This window comes from Panthera leo, chromosome F2, assembly GCF_018350215.1.
Source record: "Panthera leo isolate Ple1 chromosome F2, P.leo_Ple1_pat1.1, whole genome shotgun sequence".
Lineage (NCBI taxonomy): Eukaryota > Metazoa > Chordata > Mammalia > Carnivora > Felidae > Panthera > Panthera leo.
Genome location: NC_056695.1, coordinates 18658171 through 18677713, shown reverse-complemented (window position 1 = coordinate 18677713; position 19543 = coordinate 18658171). Strand labels below are relative to the sequence as shown.

Here is a 19543-nt window from a genome sequence, read left to right as displayed (position 1 = left end):
GTCATAAATTTCAATCACTTATTTGCCTAACATAAAGGAATGTAATGATAATTTATAATGCAAAATACTAGATAGGCAAGATACCTGACAGATTTTACTATAAAAAGTCTTCATTTGATTAATGGGAAAATAAGACCCTGGAAAATTAAGTGACTTATTTGAAATAAATAATCCACCTCAAGTGGAAATAGTGCAAACTCATGGTGTATCAGACTCGGAGCCCATTCAAGAAATTTTGGTCACTGGAGAAAGAGTGGCATCTCTAAGGTGGTCCTAAAAGACCTGAGGAAGCTCAGGGAAGGAGCTGGACAGGTTTCCCAACTTCAGCTCAAGGCTCCTCACCTCAAAAGCTCTTTAAGGATCTCTGTGTTCTCTAGCTGACATGCCACCTGACATCTGCCCTTGGCCCTGTCCTAACCCCACTAGAGCCACTCGAAACAAACACAAAGCTGTCTGCAAGCTGAGCAGTAATCCTTGTTTGCAATTCAGAGAAAGCTCTTTAACCATTCCCCTTCCCTCCCAGAACCTGCATTCATCTTGCACAATTGTGTCCCTTTGTCCTGTGTTACCTTGGGAATCCTACCCGCAGTTTCTCCTAAACTTCCCGGAAGGAACCAGACTTGAGTACTATGACCCCTTTCCCACTCTCTCCGAGGTGGTGGACTGAGATGGGGAATCAGGTTCTAATCACAAGTTGCCAACCAGTTGGCTGTGCCTTCCTCCAACGTGCATTCCCTCAAGACCCCAAAACCTCCCAAAGCACCTATGGCTGTGTCTTACGCAATCATTTTCAAATCCTGCTCCAGTAGAATTTATGTTGCTGCCCTCTTAGGAACCCAACATTCGTATTATCTCCTCTGTGCATGCTGGAACTGTAGTCATTTCTGATTTCCTGCAGCCTGTTTTCTGTCCTGATGCCCCATTTCCTTCTTACACTCCAACTGTTTGTTATAAATATAGCAAGGCTGGTGACACTGAGGCACCCACTGCTATGGGCTGTATATGACACATTATGGTCCACACATATTCTTCCTTTGAGCAACTTGCATGTTCAGTGCAAGAAATATCAATGCTTTTTCAGGAATCTCTTATTCCTGCAGTAGACTCAATTTTTAGGATATACATGAGGAGAGAAAAAATGACAGATTCCATTTCCCTAGAGTACCAAGAAGAATCTGTGAAGTTTTGTTTTGGTAAAAGGCCTGGCAGATAGCAATGAGAAACCCTCCAATTCAAAGCAAGTTCAGTTTTTCTTCCAATGCTCAATTGACAACAGAATGACAAAAGTAAACTTCAGTCCATTTTTCTCATCCCAGCAGGACAACCGCTCCCCAGGAAAGGAATTATCATCATGAATCAACACTAAAACACACAACCATTTTAATTGACTGAAATAAGTAGCATTCATGCTGACACGGGAGGTCACCCTGGACACTTGAAATGAAAGAATATAGATGAGGAGAAAGACTAAATCTCAGCTAGCATTTGAAAAGTTTCATGGTGAAAAGTGGATAAATAAGAGAATTCCCAGAGGTCACTGTTTGAGGCTTCCTTGCAAATCTGAATAGACAATTTTAGATCTAAACAGAAATCAACATATTGAAGATACGAAAAAAACCAGTCAATTATAAAGCCTTAAAGATAAAAAGCAATGTACTGAAATTTGTGTAATATAGTATTTGACTGGAAACATTTTAAATCTTCTTTATGCCTTTAAAAATTATACTAATTGCTTACTTTATAATAACAAATTATCCTAGTTGAAAGAAAGCTCATGTTCATCTCAATTAAGGCAATTTAAAGACAAAATTTTAGTTTATTCTTTATACGGCACTAAAATAATACGGGGCTCCAACCCCATGAAATGATGGGGATTCAAAGTTACTATAGACGAAAACGTATTACAGATTCTGAATATCACTCTTTTGCCTTTTTATCATCTAAAAAAATCTTTCTCTAATTAATCATAAATCTGTAAAACTTTTTGTCTTCAGTGGACCTGAAAAATCACATAATAGTTCTTTCATTTTAGAAATGAGGAAATTCAAGTTTAGAGAGATTAAGTGGGCTTACAATGAAATCCATCACCATACACCTAATTTAGAATCTGAAAATAACAGTATCACAGAACACGTATGGAGCGGAACCCCCTTCTTAACTCTCTCCAGGATTCAAGCTATGTACTTGTTGACCAAAGGCAGTCAGGAAAAAGGATAATCGAGATGCACAAATACTGAAATACCAAAGCTTATAACCCACACAGTGTTGGGTGGCTCGATCACAAAGCTTTCAGGCTGTCACTAAGTCAATTAACTGCCGCTTTATGGATATTTAAAAATAATAATGACAGCACTTTTCAGAAATGGTTACAGCCCTCTGGCATTATCTGTGAAAATGACCATTTATGGTTCAATCCAATGTCAACAATTCTATTCACAGTATTAAGACATAACAAAACTATTTTAAGCTCCATTGTTGAGTAGAGTGAATGTACCTCCCAGCCTTCAATGTGAGACTGCCACTCCTCCAAAACTTCTAACTTCTCCATCTGCCTCTTGGCCTCGTTTATGTTGGAACAGACGGCTTTCATGGCTTGGAGGGCTTCCATTACTGCTGCGTAGTCACTGTGTTTCCTTGGAGTCCGCTTCAGCAACTCCTGTTTATACACAAAAAACAAATCGCCCTTTGATCTTCTGCTTTCTGGTACAGCAGGTTCAGACTGACCAGGAAATGAAAACTGCAAAGATCGTGAGAGCCACTTTCAGAAGTGACATCACAAACTCCACTAGGATTAAGATCAGAAATAAAAGGTTGAATCAATGAATGTGCATTACCCCTAATACACATTTGGCAGTGATTTTAATTTTTTCCTTAAAGTTATTGTCTTTAAAAACTAAATTAGACTTCTCCTTTCAAACTGTCAAATATCTCACCTGCAGCATGAAATGTTTTATAAGTTTGACCTCTGCTCCAACCAGAAATATAACTTTACATATTTTCCTCAAGTCTTTAACAGAGTAGTAAGCCCAAAATTTCAGAAATAATTTAAATGCCTTATTTTCTAATAAATTTTTGAGAAGCTATAAAAACATGCTATACATAAAGCAAAAATTTTAAATAATGTCTTACACTCCAGCAAAATAAATGATGTGTAAATTCCACAATACTCCATCATTAAAGGGGAAATTTATGCTGTTTTCACCAATAACTTGGGTTCATTCTCTGTAATGAATGAATTGCCATATGCCTCTCAATAATTTTCTTTTTGTTTTTGTTTTTTGGGGTTTTTTTGGCATTTTATAGTTTTTTTCCATTCAGGATATCAGAACAAGAGTAATCTTTAATCTTTTAAATATATTAAAAGGTCTTGTTTGTTTTTTAGGAGCACAAAATTAAACATCTTCACCCACTGTCTAGACAGTTGTAACCACATTGCTTTTTAATTAGTCATTTGTTTCTTTACTACAGTTGCCATCATCATGTAACTAACACAATTACAGAAATCCTAAGGCAAGTCTTTTAAAAGAATTCTCTTAATTCTTAACATACAGTGGGAAAGTATGCAGTTGTTATATTCTCCTGGGGTCTGTTATTGTTGAAAATTTTGCCATAAACTTTGACCCTGCATTCAATATGTTCACACTCTGTTCTGCAGAGCTAGCACCAAAAGAATACACATTACATCACTCCCAAGACAAGATTTAAAAAGTTATGCTGGAACACAAATCCATGGAAGAGACATGCTGGCTTCTCTAGAAATTCTAAAGTGCAGAAGTATTTGTAAATTATGTGAAGTGGTCAAGTCAGTCCGCAGGCTATGATTTGGGGCCCCATGCAACTGTGCCCAATGAGTACCTGTGGAACTGAGAATTTAGATAATGTAAAATAGCAAGATGAATGACTAGTAATAATCTCTGTCAGTTACTTTCCATGAGCCTTGTGCTGATTTCAAGTTCCACAAATAAGACCAATATATCTTTTCTTTAACACACAGCCTAATCCCTAATGTCTTTCTGAGTAAATAAAATCATCCAAAATCAAAGAGATTATCAGCACAATAGTACAACAAAGAAAACCACCAACACCAACATACCTACTACACAAGTAAATAGTTCTTCACGTTTCTTTGCGAAGACAATCATCCAAAGAAGGGGAAACATGACATCTTTTCACTCCTTGAAGGTACCGCGAGTTATTTATCTTCCTAAGCAAGGATGTGTCCATGATTCCATCTTTTGAGAGGTCAGATCAACCAACCCTAACCAGCAGCCATCCGTAACCAGAAGTGATTTAGAACAACTACTTGGCATGGCGTATTTCTCTTAATATCACTATCCCTTCTGACTCTTAAACAAATGCCTACATTCCAAAGCCAGGTCCAGGGATAGCTGAAGTGATCTGGGTCACCACAATAGGCATCTAAAAGGACTCTCACAAAGATAAGTCACCTTTGCACCAATCCTCCCACCTTCTGAGGACCACACCAAAGCTCTGCATAACTGGAGATCCCCATGTTACCTTCTCTCTAGGGCTTCATTGAGCAACTTCAATGGACTTTGTTTTTTTATAAGGAGAAATTGTTTTCAAAGAAATTGTACACAAAACCCCAATTTATGCAACTAACAGAAGTTGTAGTTAAAAAAAAGGTATTTTTAGGGACACCCAGGTGGCTCAGTTGGCTAAGCATCCAACTCTTGATTTTGGCTCAGGTCATGATCTCACAGTTTATGAGATCAAGCCCCACATTGGGCTCTATGCTGATGGCATGGAGCCTGCTTGGGATTCTCTCTCTCTCTCTCTCTCTCTCTCTCTCTTTCTCTCTCTCTCTCAAAATAAATAAATTTTAAAAATGTATTTTTAGTTAAAATTCCTTACATTTATTTCTCAAAGAGTTAATCAATAAGAACACCAGTTAATATATGCATAGCATTTTGGAGTATTTTTAAAATTTAGATAGCAAGTAGTGATTAATATATTAAAATAAATCAGAAACAAATATATATGAGTAGTAATAGCTAATATATATGGAATACATACTGTGTTAAATGATTTGCCTAAAATAGTTCAACTATTGTTACTATGTAATCCCTTTTCGATATGCATATATATGTATACACAATATATGGATACGCATATCCATATACACATTCTTGTAGATACATGCTATAATTTCATCATAATTATTCCTATTTCATAAATAAAAACCCAAGGCTTTAAGAGGTTAGATTATGTGTTCAGTACACAGCTAGTAAGCAGAATACTTAGGATTTGAACTCAGAACTCATGTGCTCAACCACCATCCCAAACTGCATCCTGATGTTGTAGTTGTAGTTCCTGATGTTGTACCTCCAAAAGCATCATTTTCAGAATTGCCATACAAATCTATTCACATACTTTAATACTACAAATAATTAGGACATTATAGTATGTTTTTCAGAATAAAACTTTGGGTCATTATAATGAGGCAATGGACCTACAACCATTAATGGGGCATGTCCTGTCTTCCAGAGGTAGTGTTTGCTTATCACTGTCATTCCTATCATTTATTGTCCCATGTGACCCACACCATTCCCTGTAATATAGATTTAAATACCAAGCTCTGAAATTATGTAACTTTGACTTTAGCTTCATTAGTATCAAGAAGTCATCATTTTTAGGGACTATCAAATCATATGCCCACAGTGGATTTACTTAAGATAAAGAACCCTGTACATAAAGTGCTATATAAACTGGTCATAAGGTACTTAATGGATTATCTTGAAACTAACGCATTAACTCTAAATAAAACTCAAACAAATATATTTTCTACAAGGAGCAAAGTCTATAAAGTAGTCTACAAAGTCTCTTTTGCCAAAAGATCTGTTTCCTACTCCATATATATGTGACAAAATAGCCATTTTCCCCCAATAACTATGATCTGCCTTTTCTTTAGAAAGTCAGATTATTTAGGGGTGCCTGCATGGTTCAGTCAGTTGAGTGCCCAACTCTTGATTTTGGCTCAGGTCACGATCTCAGTTTTGAGATTGAGCCCCGTATTGGGCTCCACACTGGGCATGGAGCCTGTTGGAGATTCTCTCTCTCTCTCCCTCTCTCCCTCTCTCTCTCTCTCTCTCCCTCTGCCCTTATCCCCCACTCATGTGCTTGGTCTCAAAAAAAAAAAAAAAAAAAAAAAGAAAGAAAGAAAGAAAACAAAACAAAAGTCAGATTATTTAAAAGAAAAACCTTTTAAATACCATCTGCAAAATATGCAGATACAAGGAAAATTCTACAGTGAAATAAACACATAAAATACCTTCAAAAGGAGAGGATACTTGCAAATTCTTTGTATCGGTGTTACTAAATATCCTTCCAGGGGAACATCTGTGTTCTTCCGTCCTCCGAGTAGCATACAGTTCTGAAGTGGAAATAAAAACAATTAATTACACTTTTTAAAGTCAAAGCTGTGACACGATCTTCTATCATAAAATTTTCTGCTGAAACTTTGTCAAAGCTTATCTCTACATAGCTTCTTTCTCAGAGATGAGCCCATGCAATCACAAATAACATTTACAGAAGACAAAAACAAATACTTCACATTTCATATTGGTTATAGAAACCAAAATGTGTTTTGAATACATATCTTGGAAATTAATTTATATATATTTTTCTGAGTATGAAGTCTGAAGACAAATAGGATAGACATGGAGGAATGAAGGAATGGATGGATGGGTGAGTGGATGGGTGGATGAATGGATGGATGGAGGGATGAATGGATTGATGGGTGAATAAATAATAGGTAGACAGACACAAGTATACATAGAGATCAATCCTGCTTATAAAGGGAGTTGTGTTGTAGTTGAGTCATGGTGTGGTGTTGTGTTGTAAAGAGCAGGCCTAGAGACAATTGGGTTCTACACATGCTCTGCCACTGACTAGTGATGTAACTTGGGCTGATTTCAGAATGCTAGTTTTCCTGTCTGTAAACTTGGCATGTTTTCAACCAGTGATTGCTAAGTCACTGTTAGCTATACTACCTCACCAATGACACTGGCCAGCCAGTCGCAGAGGAGGTCAGATATGATCTCCAGAGAGGCAAGAGGAATGGGACATTCTCAAAATTAGCAATCAGAGGAAGATGAAAGGGAAGAGGAAATCAACTCTGATTTAAAAAAAAAAAAGCCTATAGCCTCTTAAGCATCTGGTCTTTATTTAATGGTTTAAGTATCAATACCAAAAGAAAAAAAAAAAGATTTGAAATTGATGCCAAAACCTGTTTCTGCAGCGTCTATCAGAGTAACTGGCATAGAGAAAACAGGCATAAATATGTAATGAAGGGAGAAAAGGGCCCCTCAAATATCTATTATCATTTAGCTACCTTTATACTACCATTTTAAAACTACTGTCCTGTATTCATCAAGAAGACAGACCAAGTGCCGAGCAGGAAAGGATGAAAAGTAAAGACTGAGGGTAACAGCAGAACCCCCTGCCCGCTGTCATGAACAACTTGGCTTTAGCTCCAATTTGTGTATTCAAGTCAGCACAACTAATGCCATGACTTTAACTTCCCCCAGACAGTTTAGAAGTCAGAACAGCAAATAAGTGTTCTGACTCAAGCATGCTCTTTGAGGGGCTTCATCCCCTATTACAATCAGTTTATCAAAATATTCTTTCCAACTCTGCATGACATTGTCCCCAGAGCAATTGTATGAAACACAACTATGTACATCTCACTAGATTTCCAGTGATGTCAGTATTCCAGTAGGAGTTAGCATTCCTATAAATGTGGCCACCCCCTTTTCCTAGCTCTGGGTTGAAGTGCCTTAAGAAACTCATGACTGCCTAACGCACTTTTATTTCCTTGTCTATTTGTACTGTACGGATTAGGAACTGTCTTCATAATAGCAGGGGTTGGTTGCCACTTTTGACTGGCTTATGAAAGCCAGCTCTCTTCTAATGTATACACAAAGAATGTCTCCTAAATGAGCTCCCAGAGATTTCCCTGATAAAACTTACTGAGGTGGCAGCATATTCAAGTGCCCCAAATAATACCATCAACAAATCTGTAAACTCTTACCTGTTTTTCAAAGGATAATTACTATTATCTTCATTTTATGGATATGGAACATGACACCAGTGATGTAATGAATTTCCTAAAGTCATTCAGATAATTAGTGGCCACTCAGTGCCAGGGCAAGAATTACAAAAAAGTCAGGTTTCCTACCAGACTATGGCTGTAGAATCATCTAAAACCAGAACTCTTGAGAATTTTCTGGTGTGGCTTGACACAATTCAAACAATAAACTAGACCAATGTGAACAAAGAGTCAACTGCGCTGAGAACAGAATGGATTTAGTAAGATAGCAGAGTTCTAACACTTTATAAAGAGCCCTAAGATTTCAGTGGCATAGGACTCTTAAAAAGAACGGCTAACTTATAAGACATAAAACTGGGTAGAGATATCAGCTGCACAGCCAAGAGTCACGAAAGAGTCACAGGTTCTCAAATTAAGTCAAGGAAAGTTACTAAAAACAAAACAAAACAAAAATAACCAACTTTAGGAAATAGACTTGATAAATTACGATTTGTAAGAACATATTGTTGTAAGAGCAAACACTTCCCTGCTAAAAAACTTAAAAAATGTAGTTTAAAAAAGCCAACAAAGGAAGTAAAACAGTATACCAAGGAAGGTAAAAGAGGAACAAAGGAACAATAACAAAACCACACATATAGAAAAAACAATAAAATGGTACATATCAACAAATAATATCAATAATTACATTGAAGGTCAATGAACTGAACATCTCCAATCAAAAGGCAGAGATTGTCAGACTGGATAAAAAAGCAAGATCTGACCATATACTGTTTCTCAGAGGCATGTTTTTGATTTAAAGACACAAATATCTTGTTAAGTCAAATAACGGAAGAAGATATAACATACAAACAGTATGAGAGCTGTCATGGCTATAATAATATCAGGCAAAATAGATTTTAAGAAAAGAAATACCGCTAGGGAGAAAGAAAAACATTTTATGATAAGTAGAAATACAAATGCAAGCACTTTAAATGAATACATATTTAAAAACAGGGCCCCAAAACATATAAAACAGAAACTGACATAATTGAAAGGAAAATAGACAATTTAATAATTATACCCGTAGATTTCAATATCCCACCCTCAGTAACTGACTGAACACCTAAAGGAAAGGACTACAAACATAAATGACCTAACATTTAAAATTTTTTTAATGTTTATTTATTTTTGAGAGTGGAAGAGAGACAAAGCATGAGTGGGGAGGAGCAGAGAAAGAGAGAGGCACAGAACCTGAAGCAGGCTCCAGGGTCTGTGCTGACAGCAGAGAGCCCGATGCGGGGCTCGAACTCATGAACCATGAGATCATGACCTGAGCCGAAGTTGGATGACACTTAACCGACTGAGTCACCCAGGCGCCCCAAATGACCTGACACTTATAGAACATTCCACCCAAAAGCAGCAGAATATGCCATTTTTAAGCACACATGGAACATACAGAGAAAAAAAGAAATTCCAGGACAGACCATATGCTAAGCTATAAAAATGTCTTCATGAATTTAAAAGGATTTAAATGGTTTAAGTATGTTCTCTAACCAGAATGGAATTAAATTTAAAAAAATCAACTACAGGAAGATATTTGAAAAATTCCCATACTGGGAAATAAAATAACAGAATGGTAAAACTGTGATGATTCTAAGATTTTACCCTAGCTGCAAGCTAAAAAGTTAACTTGCCACATATTTATGGATGCTAGAAGAACACATAAAACTCTTAGGACAGGGATATAGGACCTTTTTTTTTTCTTCTTTACAACAATACCAGGAGCCAGAGAATCACTATTTTGGGGCCAGTTTCCCAAGCCCCAGCTCCCACATGCAAGACAAAGAAGACCAGATGACCCATGCACATGTATAACACGAGGGGGAGACCTGAGGCTATGAAACATGCATCTCTTATGATGGCAGCAGGCATCACTGCCCACTGCTGAGGACAAAGAGACTATCTCTACCTTCTGCGGCTGTTCATGGTACAAACATCTTTTAAAAGATAGGCCCAAACAAAGGCAGTCAGTTCCACTGCTCAGAAAATGTGCAGAAACACAAGTTCCATGCAGAATTATCCCCCAAGACAAACTTCTAAATAAAGAACAGACTAGGGATGCCTGGGTGGCTCAGTCAGTTAAGCCAGGTCATGATCTCACGGCTCGGGAGTTCAAGCCCCAGCCACAGAGTCCTCACTGACAGTGCAGAGCCTGCTTGGGTTCTCCTTCTCCCTCTCTCTCTGCCCCTCCCCTGTTCATATGTTCGCATGCTTTCTCTCTCTCAAGAATAAATAAAATTTTTAGAAAACTTAAAAAAGACTAAAGATATTACAAAGGAAACTAGACATTTTCAAAAACTGAGTAATAAAAACATGTGTCAAAATTTATGGAATCAAACTAAAGCAGTGTACAGGGCAAAATTCTTAGCTTTAAACACCTGTATTAGAAAAGGCAAAAAGGTCACAATAAAAAACTCTCAACCAACTACGAATATAATGGAACTTCCTCAACCTGAGGACATCTATGAAGAAACCTACAGCTAACATACTTAATGATGAAAAACTGAATGATTTCCCCCTATAATCAGAAACAAGGCAGAAGTATCTGTTCTAAACACTTTTATTCAACAATATACTGGTTCTAACCAGTCAGTGCAAAAAGCCAGGTTTTGGGGGGGGGGGGGTGGGTGGGAATCCATATTGAAAAGGAAAAGTAAAACTGTCTTTACTCTCAGATGACATGATCCAATATGTAAAATATCTTAAAGAATCTACAAAAAAAAAAAACTACTAGAACTAACACATGACTTTAAACCACAAGATACAAAAATATACATAGAGCAAAACTAAATAACAGTTAAACGTTTATGTGGCAGCAACGAACAATCCAAAAATGAAATTAAGACAATTCCAATCACAACAGCATCAAAAAGAGTAAAATACTTGGGAATTAACTTAACAAAGTAAGTATAAGACCTGAATACAGATTTCTCAAATATAACAAAAACATGTTCATATGGACAAAATTTAATAAGTTGGACTTCAAAAAAATGTCAGACTTTTGGTTTTCAAGAGATAATATTTTTTAAATGAACAAACCACACTGGTAAGAAACATTTACAAATTACATATCAGATATAGGAGCTGTATCCAAAATAAAAAACAATTATAGCTCAATATAAGGGAAACATCTCAACTTAAAAATGAACATAAGATTTGAATAAGCATTTCACCAAACAGGATATGTGGATTGCTAACAAGAACATGAAAGCATGCTTGATATCATTGGTCATGAGAGAAATGCAAATAAAAATCACCTTCAGATAAACTACACATCCACTAGCACAGCTATAATTGGAACTGGTAATACCATGTATTGGCAAAGACAGAAACCTCAGTTCTCATACATTGCTGGTGGATATGGCACAGCCACTTTGGCAGCTTCTTAAAGTTAAACATAAACTTACTATGACCTAGCAATTCCACTCTTAGCATCTACCCAAGAGAATGAAAATATCCAGATGAAGACTTGTACATGTATGTTCATAACAGCATTGTTTACAATAGCCCAAACTGAATTTCCTGGCTTTTCTATACTAACAAATATCTCTCTCTGAAATGATGTCTCACATGTAGTATCTTCGAGGTCCATCGTTAATCACAGTCATCTGTTCACCCAATGGTCACATATTGGCAAGTGGATAAACAAAATATGGTATATCCATACAACAGAACACTATTCAGTAATAAAAATGAATGGAATATGTATATATGCTTCAACAAGGATGAATCTCAAAAGCATTTTACTCAGTAAAAGAAGTCAGCTATAAAAAACATTACATTGTAGGATTCCATTGATATGCAATATCTAGAAAAGGGAAATCTATGGAGACGGAAATTAAACCAATAACTGCCTGGAGCTAATGGTGGTTGTGGAGATGGGCTGTAAACAGGCATGAGGGACTTTCCGGGGTGCTGGGAATCTCTAAAAGTGGGTAATGGGACAGATGCCCCACTCTACAATTTGCTGAATATTACTGAATTGAACACTTACAGTGTGTTCCTCCCCGGCAATTAAGTTGCCCAAATTATTGCCAAAATATGCATTTATTTGTGCTATTGTAAAGAAATTAAATAAAGTGAATAAGGAATGCACATAGGAGAAAAGTCAATCTTTAAATGTCTTTTCCACCGTACCCATGATGTGTTTCCTTCCTGTGACTGCCCTACTTATAGCTCCCTTAGCAGAAGTAAATGAAACCCTACAGAGTTGAGGGATATAAAAGCAATGATGAACTCTAGCATAAATGTCTTCCTCGCTAGGAACCTGTGGTTCTCACAAACAATTCATAGTCAACCAGGAGAAGGTATTATCAACGTTTTCCCATCCATACGCTACTGCCAAGTCTCACTTCTTACGTTTATCAAAGGACTCTAGCCTCCTAGCCTGGATGTGTTTAAAGCATTGCCCCACAAGTAGTTTTTATACTACACTTGTGCTAGCCCTTGGCTCTTAGTGAGCCTATCAACAAATCACAGCATGTGGTAACACTTAAATATATACTTACCAAAAGAAATGTGCGGATTGTTCTTATTTTGTTAAGTTCAAGAAGCAATTTTTGGGCCTTCTCATGGTTACTACAGTATTCATCATAGATACGAAACTTGTCTTTCTGTGAATTTGAGTAAGGATAAGTTAGAGTCATTTTATTAGCCATTTAAGATACTAACTCTGTGTGATGTTTATGAACAAACTTATAGTGTTTACTATATTTTGGGAGCTCTACTGTGTGTATATATATAAATACATTCTATTCATTGATTTTCTCTGACCCATAAAGAATAGCCTAAGGAAAAGGATAGGTTATATTAACCAGAGTCCAATATGATGTATGCAATAAGAAGTAAATGAACTAAATGGTAGCAATTACAGAGAAGAGAGTACTTAGCTTTACTGAGAGGACTCAGGTATAGCTTTAAAAAGAAAAAAAAATAGTATCTGTGCAAGGTCCAGGGAGATGAATCCATCATTCCCAGGCAGGGAGAGAGAAGGAAGCTTTTGGGATAGAGGGAAAAGCATGTGCCAGATTATATAGGAATAAAGAAACGTAGTACCCTGCGGTTCATATGCACCAATCTGGACAGTCGTGTTTAAGAGGGACACAGACAAACAGGAAAATACTCAGCAACAGGTGACTAAGATAACAAGTGATGATGGACTGTGAAGACACTACGTATGAGAGGTCAGTTCAAAAAGAGGTATTTGTTAGTATAGTAAGGAAATGGTAGCTACTTTCAGATAGCTGTTTTATTGTAAAGGATTTACAACTCTAAACATAAAACTAGGACCACTGGGTAGAAACTGCAAGGGCACTGATGGGCAGTGGGTAGGCAGATTCAAGATTAACATAAAGATTTTTTCTTTTTTTTTTTTTTTTGGTCTTTTTAAAAAAATTTTTTTTTAATTTACATCCAAATTAGTTAGCATATAGTGTGCAACAATGATTTCAGGAGTAGATTCCTTAGTTCCGCTTACCCATTTATCCCATCCCTCCTCCCACAACCCCTCCCATAACCCTCAGTTTGTTCTCCATATTTATGAGTCTCTTCTGTTTTGTCCCCCTCCCTGTTTTTATATTATTTTTGTTTCCCTTCCCTTATGTTCATCTGTTTTGTCTCTTAAAGTCCTCATATGAGTGAAGTTATATGATTTTTTTCTCTAATTTCACTTAGCATAATACCCTCCAGTTCCATCCACATAGTTGCAAAGCATAAAGATTTTCTAATGGTTAGAGCTGTCACTGAAAGTGGTCGAGCAGAAAAATATGTAAACAACCTTCATATTTGCTACAAAGGGATACTGTCAAAAAGGGAGTCTTTTCACCATCATGATCTCTAAGTATCCTTCCATCACTAGATTTTTCTCCAAGTGGCCATGATTCGTATCTATCAAAGCAGTACCAATAAGAGGAAGACACAGAAAATGTGTTGATCTATATTAGAATAGGAGTATATCCTCTAAAATTTCAAAGACAGGCATCTGGAAAGCAACACTGAGTGTTATTTTATACAGCCAGTAGAAAATGTATTGAATTACTTATTTCAAGAGATGATATGACCCAGAATGAAACAAGCTTCAGAAATAGTTGAGTAAATTCACAGATGACAGATTCATAGTGTGTTACTGAGGAAATGGATGTCAGAGTGCAAGATTCCCATGTGCAGGACTGGACTGAAAGAGCAAATACTCCAGCTGGCAGAAGATTTGAATTCTTTCATGAAAAGGAACAGTCTGGATTAAGTGGACACAAACATGCGTGGTTTCCAGTCATGCCCAAGGAAAGCACAGCTTGATCTTGCTATGTCCAAGGAGCTTCTCCTTTTAATATCATTATCTTTATGAAATATATCCTGATTATTAAAAAAACATATGCAGAGTCTGCTCACTACATATAGAAATATAGATCTAGAAACTACATATGGTTACCTTTATAAAAGTTAAATAGGAATAAAAACGTGTTTTTAATGTTTATTTTTGACAAAGAGAGAGACAGAGCACAAGTGGGGGAAGGGCAGAGAGAGAAGCAGACACAGAATCCGAAGCAGGCTCCAGGCTCCGAGCTGTCAGCACAGAGACTGACACAGGGCTCAAACTGACGAGCTGTGAATCATGACCTGAGCTGAAGTCTGATGGTTAACTGACTAAGCCACCCAGGCGCCCCAAAGGTTAAATAGAAATAAAAATAAACAAAAACTGGGGCATCTGGGTGGCTCAGTTGGTTAAGCATCTGACTCTTGGTTTTGGTTCAGGTCATGATCTCATGGTCTGTGGGCTCGAGTCCCACGTTGGGCTCTGCACTGACAGTGCAGAACCTGCTTGGGATTCTCTCTCTCTCCCTCTCTCTGCTTGTGCTCTCTCTTTCTCTCAAAAATAAATAAACTTTAAAAAAAGAAATAAAAATAAACAAAAATTGATTTCTTTGACAAAACACTTTGATATTTTTAAATAAAACATTAATTATATGACATTTTGATACATAAATGGATTCAGATTGGTATTCTGAAAATAAGCATCAGTGGAATATATATATATAGCAGTACTATTTTTATTTTTAGTATGAATGCCCTCAGTTCTAAAAACAATTTTCATTTTCAGGTGACTTTTTACTTTGCAAATTGATTGCACAAATAATTTCAACTGCCGTGTCCAGAGGGATGGAAATGATCACACAATCATGACGTATGATTCGAAACACCAGAATACTGACTGGCTATTCTTCTGTACGGCTCAGTACAACCTTCTGAGGAACCATCCTTGGGAAAAACTCAGATTCAGGCATATGTGTACCTAGAGTGAATAGGTTTGTCCACCCGCAGGTTTGTCACCAGTCGATTAAAAAGGGAACATTCTGACTAACAAAAGGCTCATCACGCCATTATAAGAGTAAGGATTTTCTGCCTCAAAAGGGAAATGCTCTATGTTTGAGAGAAACATAAAAATCCATTCATTATGAACAGCCTGAATATTCATTAGAATTCAAAGCTACAGAGCATGCGAAGAACTAACTTGTTGGGGAAAAGAAAAGGCTGTTTATTCTTCACTGAATAAAATGGATGATGTGAGGCCCTCACCCCTTTCTGGCTCTAAGTGGAAGATTTCATTGGCCTTAAAAGACCCCAAACTTTTGGTGTCACATTTTGCTTCTAATGCTGAATTCCCACATTCCCTTGTGCCAAACGCTAGACCTTAAAATCTAGGGGGAAAGAGCTTTTAAAATAAACAGAAATTTATCCTACAAAGTGAAGAAAGCAGGTTCCCACTTCTTGCTGAGCATTAGGTTCTGGATGTAGGCATTCTTCCACGACTTTTAAAAATTCCTTATGTACTGCAAGGATATCTTCAATGTTTGAGAACAGCATCTGCAAATACATGTAAGTGCAATAGTGAAGCAGGTTAAAAACAAAAACAACTAAAAAAAAACCAAACAAACAAAACAAAAAAAACAAAAAAAAACACACCAGTCCGTAAGAGTACAGTATTCTATTTCCAAGCTGAAAACTTCAGGGCATAGCAAGCCAGTCAGCAGAGTGCCAATTTTGTCTGGACATCCTCTCCACCCCCACACAACTCTGGGAATCAGGAACCTATTCCTGGCTCTCAGGAAAAGCCTAAGTGACTAAATCCAAGCAGGACAGTCCCCACCCTATTAGCGAAAATGGGCGGCAGGTAAAATTGTGCAGGCGGATTTGCTGGCAGGCTGTGTGGGACAAGGGTTTCTTTGCTCTCTAGAAAGGCATCCTGGAATGGACCGCCCTTTTCCCCCCTCTGGAAAGGTGCTGTGTCTGGAAGTGACAGCTGGGACAGCTACAGGGTCATTTTGCAGCTGCGGGAGGAGCCAGTCCACGGCCAAGCTGATAACCTGGATGTCAGAGTGAAGAGGTACAGAGAACCTGGCAACCTTATTGACCTCCCTGAGCCACAGGTCCTGAACCTTTTTTTCTGTCTGGAGTTTCCCAATACGACAGACAAAGCATCCTCAAGCCATCTGAATAATACAGACACTTGTCTTTTGCTTTCCACCAAAAGCACACAAACTAAAATACTCCCACGGTGAGGAGAATTGGAAAGTTAGTATTTAATTTATGAAAAAAATACTCGGAAGGGCCTAAAAAATCCTTGGATTTTTTTCTATTTTTAGTAAAGTAAAACAGCAAATCAGCACCAAAAATAAACATCAATGATGATTTATAGAACTTAAATGAGTAATAACAATAGTACAATTAATTTTCATGTATCTCCTCCCCCTTTACAAACCTCCTCCTAATTTTCCTTCCCTGCAGCTTAACAGGAAATTCTTATCCATTTGTTTCTGAGTCCAAGATATTATGCGAACTTTTTCTGCACCAATGAACCACCCAAATCATTTGTTCTTTAGAGATCAGAGACTGGAAGTTGCATCTGTCCACCTCTTGCCTTCCTCTTACACACACAACTCTGCTCCCTCCCTCTCACGGACTCTGAGGTTCTCAGTTTGGGTTTGTTTTCCTTCCTTTTTTCAAACTGCCCTAAGGCCTTGGCAAAAAAGAAAAAAAGTCTCCATGTCTTCTATGTCATCATCATAACCTTCTGTTTCTTTTCCCGACATCGTTTCCCTTTTTCTCAGCGTCGCCCACACAAGTGCCTGGCACAGAGCTTCTACTGGTACTAGTAAGCTGAAGAACACTCAAGTAACATCCCACAGATAAAATCTTATCTGAGGAGAATGTGTGCTTGTGTTGAAGGCAAACTGCAACTCCTCACCTTCACTGTTTCTTCTGTTACATTTTTGTCAATTTTTGACGCGGCGCACTGGTTCATTCGGTGTAAGAACGCCTGCATGAAACAAAAAAAAAGATATTTTGAAGGTGACATTAGGTTAATAAAATAACAGGGTGTTGAAGAGAACTAATTCTGTTTTACAGGAAACCAAAGTTTAAAACTCTAATAACTATTAGACTTAAGAGTCCAATGTTTTGGGGGAGCCTGGGGGGCTCAATCAGGTAAATGTCCGATTCTTAATTTTGGCTCAGGTCACGATCTCACGATTTGTGAGATTGAACCCCACAACGGACTCTCAGCTGACAACGGGGAGCCTGCTTGGGATTCTCTCTCTCTCCCTTTCTCTCTGTTCCTCTGCCACTTACACATGAGCACTTTTGTGTGCTCTAAGTAAATAAATACACGTAAGGGAAAAAAAGAGTCAAATGTTTCCTAAACTTCTAAGTCTTATGAAGCACAAGACCAAACTCTAATGAAAAATGAGATTTCTGATAAAAAACAAAGGGTCAGAAATTCCAGTGACCTTTTTGGAACTGAGAGAGATTGAAAGAAGGAGGTAGGGAGGAAGGGATAGAGATAGTCAGTGAAAGAGGAAGAGACAGTGTGACTCTTCAAGAAGGAATGGAGGGATTTCTCTTCCTCTCTTACTCCCTCCCCCAAGTTTTAGAAAGACGGATTTGGTATTCCTGGGATCAGGTCAGGGCTCTCCATAGCCCTATGGTAGGCAAATAAGTTCATTAGTATTTCAAAGATCTGGACCCTTCTTGACAAGTCATTAAGCTTGGACTCATGACTAAATACACTATTATTTTTGCAAAGGAAAAAAGCAGAAAGAGTTGTTTACACTGGGTCTTAAAAGAGAAGGTTTGGAAGGAAAAGGAGAAGTGACTTTCCATCCAGCAAATCTGGTTTGTGTCTTTAAGACATCGTTCATTAACTATCTAGTGATCAGGTGAGATCACTGCCTTCCCTGTTTGTCTTAAGAACTTCAGCCACTACCTGCCAAGTCAGGGTCTGACTGCATAGCCCACCAATCCCCAGAATACACAGAGGCTCCAAGGAGTCTCTGGAAACTACATCAAACGAATGAAGATTAAGGTAAGAATCCCATTTTAATGTTTATTTATTTATTTTGAGAGAGACAGAGACAGAGACAGAGGCAGAGAAAAAAGGGAGAGAGAGAATCCCAAGCAGGCTCCCACTGCCAGTGCAAAGCCCAACATGGGGCTTGAGCCCACAAACTGTGAGATCATAACCTGATCTGAAACCATGACTTGGATGCTTAACTGAATAAGCCACCCGGGCACCCCAAGAATCCCATATTTGACCTGGTATACTTACAAAGATTTAAGAGACTAAGACAACCCAGTATTGTTCAAATGTTCCAAAGTTACCATCCTCAAGACATTGCTAGTAAGAGTATAAAATGGCACATTTGTGGGGACAATACAACTTAACAATATATCTCAAATTTTTAAATGGGCATTTCCTTTAACCCAGCAATTCTACTTCTAGGAATCTATCCTAAGAAAACATTCAGACAAGGGGTTACAGTATATGGATTACAAAAGTGGAAACACTGAAAACAACCTAATGCCCATCAATAAGGGAATCATTTAATATATTATGGTACATGCAAATTATAAAATACCATGCAGAAGTATAATAACAAATAGAATGTGATATAAATTACATATAATTATGTGCATATAAAACAGATGTCTATAAAATACTGTTTGGTGAAAAATTTACTAATCAGCATACTTGAAATGTACTGACATATATGTACACACATATACATATTACATGCCATTATATACACATAAATATACATGTGTAATGGTAGTGTGCATTCATACTGAGAAAATATGTAGCATATACCAAATGCAAACAGTGGTTAAAGATGACCTTTATACACTTTCTTATGCTCAGAATATTTGGCTGCGAGCATATTATAACTTTTGTGAAAAGAAAAACAAAAGTATTTAACAGAAACAAAACAAATGAGCCACAGGATGTCATTCCTAGCATTAGCTTCAGACCCATCTCTATTCCCGATTACACCAGTTCATGTTTCGGAGTCTATAACAACAAAGCCACATCAGTACTAGTAGATCCAACTGAATGAAATAAGTCAGCTGAATTAAATAAACTGAATAGAAAAGTACTGAATG

At 37.4% G+C, this 19543-nt stretch overlaps 1 protein-coding gene across 1 annotated transcript in view; it reads right to left on the bottom strand.

The window, feature by feature from the left end:
• Positions 1-19543, bottom strand: part of PREX2 (phosphatidylinositol-3,4,5-trisphosphate dependent Rac exchange factor 2) — a 287036-nt gene that overhangs the window by 200335 nt on the left and 67158 nt on the right. The window contains exons 2-6 of the mRNA XM_042923563.1: positions 17352-17423; positions 15848-15970; positions 12619-12723; positions 6293-6394; positions 2495-2656 (exon numbers count right to left, since the gene is read on the bottom strand). Coding sequence (XP_042779497.1) covers positions 2495-2656; positions 6293-6394; positions 12619-12723; positions 15848-15970; positions 17352-17423 — 564 coding nt within the window. The remainder of the gene's footprint in view (positions 1-2494; positions 2657-6292; positions 6395-12618; positions 12724-15847; positions 15971-17351; positions 17424-19543) is intronic.